This window comes from Formica exsecta, unplaced genomic scaffold (assembly GCF_003651465.1).
Source record: "Formica exsecta isolate Colony F162 unplaced genomic scaffold, ASM365146v1 scaffold384, whole genome shotgun sequence".
NCBI classification, from domain to species: Eukaryota; Metazoa; Arthropoda; class Insecta; order Hymenoptera; family Formicidae; genus Formica; species Formica exsecta.
The window spans coordinates 93,811-97,905 of NW_021851080.1; the positions used below are offsets into that span (position 1 = coordinate 93,811).

Sequence of the window (4,095 nt, forward strand, 5' to 3'; positions counted from 1 at the left end):
AAATATAATATTATTTTTTATATATATCAAGATATCAGCTTCTGTATATTTTCTGAAAATTAAAACCGATTATTTAAGTAGAAAAATAATAAAGAAAGACGAGACGATGATGCAATTTTCTGAGCTCTGTTGAGATTTCAGAGATGGATGCCAATACTGAAGAAGTATCAGGTAGAATTGCCCCTGGAATGTCCGTTTCACGAAAGTCGAGATATCTTTCGACCGCAACAAAAGGCAAAGCATCAACACAGGCCCTCGCAATGGACTTGCGGCCTCTGCGGCAAATCCTTCTATGCCGAGAAACACTTGGACGTCCATTTCGATAACAGACACAAAAGCAATGTTAATACGGTAAGGGTTAAAAAAAAAATGTAAAAACAACCATTATTTATCATATAAAAAAAGATTGATGATCTAATTTCTAGAAAGTACACAAGTTTATAATTTTTCTTGGTAAAGTTTTGGGCTCTTCTTTTAAATTTTTCGTAGTCTTCATCTTGGCAAAGTAAATCTTCAATTATTAATGAGTCAAAAATTTTGATCAGAAATATTTTCGAATCCAGAGCGAATGTATATGTAAGATCAGGCACGTTTTTTTCAGGCGGAAGATGCGGTATGCCTGGCGGACTATTGCGATATCATGCGCTGCGATGTGTTGGGTAACCGCGATTTCGAGAACTCGGTGGACGACGACGGCAGCCACCTGAATACCGATATCCAAGTGTGGCGCGAAAATACCGAACAACAGCAAAAGCAGCGTGGCGTTTCTATCGTGCCATGCGAGTCGCGTGGCCTCGCCAAAATGTATCCTGCGGGCAAGTCCTGCACCATCGCTGGCGGTGGTGCAATGACAAATCTGCAACGTTACTGTCATCGCGATGACGGTGGCGACATGCACAATCATAGATTAGTGAGATCGTCCTATCATAACGAGATCGCCGGGTCGGATAACAAGAGCAACGGTTGCGACGAAGAGGAGGATGAGGACGAGGACGACGAGGAGGACGCGGAGGATGAGGAAGATCTGGTGGAGGCGGCACTACCTGCCGTCGACAAGAAACAGAAACGACGAGGGCTGCATCTGAGGAAGATCAAATCCCATTGCAAGCCGGAGGAGCTGCAAAAATTGAAGACCCAGTGCGAAGTGAGTATATTATATAACTGGTTATTTTATTAAAAATATGTATAGTGTCATTTTTTATCAAAAATATAATGACCTGGCGCTAATAAAAATTCGCACATTTTCTCTTGACTGTTGATATCTCTTATTGTGATATTCGTTTATAATATTGAAAATTAAATAATTTAGTTGCACTCAAGTCGACATTAAAAATTATGATTTAGGAATAATATATGTAATCTTTGATCACGTATAATATATATATATATTAATACTTTCGCAAGTAATGACGCATTTATCACGTAATTATCAACAGATACTCGTGCGTGATTGCATCGCTGGATTACTCGCTAATCTTTCTGTGCGGGATTTCCAGGAGATCGAAGGTAAACAATTGATTATACATACAGATATACGACTGATACGGCCGTTGATATTTTCTTATCGGTCATGGTTTATGTCAATAGGGGAACTGAATCGTGCGATATGCTGGTATCTCAGTTGTGACAAATACTGGGAGGACACGAAGAGGCCGCAACGTCACACACCCTGGTATCTGCTGACCATTTTCATGTTGGTCCTGTTCTCGTCTATCTACGCGTGTTACTATGTCATTTGGGTCTGCTTCAAGTACGTCGTGCCGAAAATAAAATACCTTGTTATTTCTTTCGTCAGAAAGTTTCGCTATATCGCTTCTAAAAGAAAAATCACCTTGCATCGTTAAGAGAAATTGTGACACGAGTTTTAAGTTATTCTATGCGAAAGATAAGAAATATCTGGTTTATATCGAGTAAAAAAATTGGACTAGCAATAGCTAATATCGTACTTAATAAAATGTATATAACATATTAAACGCGCGGATTTTTTTGAAGTAATACTGTACACAATGTTATGTCATTTTATATACAATACCTCATCCACATTATTGTTGTACAATAAATATTAAATAAGTGATTAAAAAGGCTACGTAAAAAATGCTTTAGATATGTAATAATTCTCGAATGGAAAAGAATTAATGCTTTTTTTGTTGTGGAAACTTTTAAATAACTGAGAATAAAAATAATCATGTTAACTATAGTCTTATCATTAGAACACTCCATGTATATTTCACTCACTTATTTTATTATAATAAAGAAAACTGATTCTTTTGTACTTTCTCATTGTAGTACCGCGGACGAAGACAGACTGGATGGTACCGGAAGCATAGATTACAACGGGAGCACAGATCGCTCGAGTACTTCCCCGTTGCATGACTCGAGTATTCAAGGCGAAGGCAGATTGGAAAGACGGAAGGGCGATCACGGGGACGAGAATTTACCCCTGTCGAGCGAGGACATGCCCGATCATTATATCTACGTCTCGTATCCGCCTGAGCTGAAGCGGCGACTACTGGAGAGGTAAATCGACTCGCACCCGAAAGTACATACGTGAAGAGTATTGCATTCGCATATAGTGACTCTCCTGCTTTCAGCTGCTACAACAGAACCACTCGCCTATGAATTGGCTTGGGAGGGAGAAACATACCAAAAAACGCGACGGCAAGATCTTATCCCGATCCCTGCACAAAAAAGAAGGCATTCGAGGTTAAACTCCTCATTCTCATCTTTCTCGTTATCTTCGTGTTTTGTATACCGAATGTGAATAAACTGCATCGTGGACACGACACATTGATCGTGACGTTCTCTTGTCCTATTTCTCTTTTATTTATATTAATTATCTATCTCTAAAAAATTTTATGTGCTATGTAGCTATGCGTAATTTGAGAAGAAATACGTTGATATATGTTCAATACGTGATTATGATCGTCTCTTATTGTATTTTCTTCTGTGATGATCTGACACTTGCATATACCTAAATACCATATATGCTATTGCAGATTTGTATTTTTTATGTTATTTTGATTTCATCATATTCACAATATTAAAAAAGAGACATATTGATTAGGGCAGCACAAATAGCGATATAATTTTTTTGTCAAGTGCAATATTTTTACTAAAATGACATTTATTTAAAATAGAATTATTTCTTTATGTATATGTACTTATATTATATATTAGAGTTATATAATTTAATGATTTTATAAATCAATAACATATAAGAGAAAATATGAAATAATTTTTTAGTTAGCATTGAAAAACATTTAATTCATAAATGTGATAAGAAAGAGAAAAAGATTCTTTCAGATTTTTTTTTGACTAGATTCGAAGCGTTCAAAGCTAAAACCAATAGGTCATCTTCATGGTTCCATCGGAATCGCGTTGGGTATCCATCACGCTGGATTGGCGTACTAAACGGCGAACATTCGCCGTACTCGGCCGTTGTTGTTCCTCCAAAATAGACGAGGCAAACGGCACTTCAGGTACTTCGTGCATCTCTACTGTTTCTCGCGTCGACAAGTCTTCGTAAGAAGTTGCAATCGACGATGGTCTGGAGAACATATATTTTAATAAAGTTAAGTATAACCAAATAGATACAAAAATACAAGAATCATTTTAGATATAAAAAAAATAATAGTACATTATTAAGATGTAATTTTAAGTTTAATTTTTATATACAAAATAATATTTATTTTATTTATTATATATTTTAATTTTATTAATATTCTTAATAAATTAGAAATTAGACTTTTTTTTTTAAGAATAAATCAAAATAGCATTATAGTGTTCTACGAAATTCATAAAATTGCATAATTAATAATCTATCGCCAACATGTACTTTGTCGGGATGCAACGGATGCAATCCGCGCACGTCCAATCCTTGCCAAACAATTCTCCTTCTTCAATGGTTTGCGGCAGACGATGGTGCAATGTTTCTGGTAACCGCAATCCGGACAGACCACCAATAACCGAGACGGCACCCAATATGACTAAAGGTAAGACAAGATTCTCTTTCCCCTTAAAAAATCGTATATTCGTAAATATTTTATTTTTATTACTAAAATATAACTCGTAATAATAGATAAATGTATGTATATA

General features: G+C 36.0%; 2 protein-coding genes and 1 long non-coding RNA gene across 7 annotated transcripts in view; 2 read left to right on the forward strand and 1 right to left on the reverse strand.

The window, feature by feature from the left end:
- Positions 1–2,785, forward strand: part of LOC115239495 — a 4,127-nt gene extending 1,342 nt beyond the window's left edge. Inside the window, exons 3-8 of one of the 2 annotated variants that reach the window (XM_029814040.1) lie at positions 142–351; positions 587–1,144; positions 1,437–1,506; positions 1,588–1,750; positions 2,287–2,517; positions 2,592–2,785. In XM_029814040.1, coding sequence (XP_029669900.1) covers positions 142–351; positions 587–1,144; positions 1,437–1,506; positions 1,588–1,750; positions 2,287–2,517; positions 2,592–2,619 — 1,260 coding nt within the window. In that variant the 3' untranslated portion in view covers positions 2,620–2,785. The remainder of the gene's footprint in view (positions 1–141; positions 352–586; positions 1,145–1,436; positions 1,507–1,587; positions 1,751–2,286; positions 2,518–2,591) is intronic. The other variant, XM_029814042.1, reaches the window with a different exon arrangement.
- A 531-nt stretch (positions 2,786–3,316) lies between these two features.
- The window catches only part of LOC115239497 (carcinine transporter), a 6,728-nt gene continuing 5,949 nt past the window's right edge, over positions 3,317–4,095 (reverse strand). For all 4 annotated transcript variants that reach the window (XM_029814047.1, XM_029814046.1, XM_029814045.1 and 1 more), the window contains 2 exons: positions 3,836–4,014; positions 3,317–3,547 (listed from right to left, as the gene is read on the reverse strand). In XM_029814047.1, coding sequence (XP_029669907.1) covers positions 3,337–3,547; positions 3,836–4,014 — 390 coding nt within the window. In that variant the 3' untranslated portion in view covers positions 3,317–3,336. The remainder of the gene's footprint in view (positions 3,548–3,835; positions 4,015–4,095) is intronic.
- LOC115239498 overlaps positions 3,926–4,095 on the forward strand; it is a 778-nt gene continuing 608 nt past the window's right edge. Inside the window, exon 1 of the long non-coding RNA XR_003884640.1 lies at positions 3,926–3,992. This is a non-coding gene — a long non-coding RNA (uncharacterized LOC115239498). The remainder of the gene's footprint in view (positions 3,993–4,095) is intronic.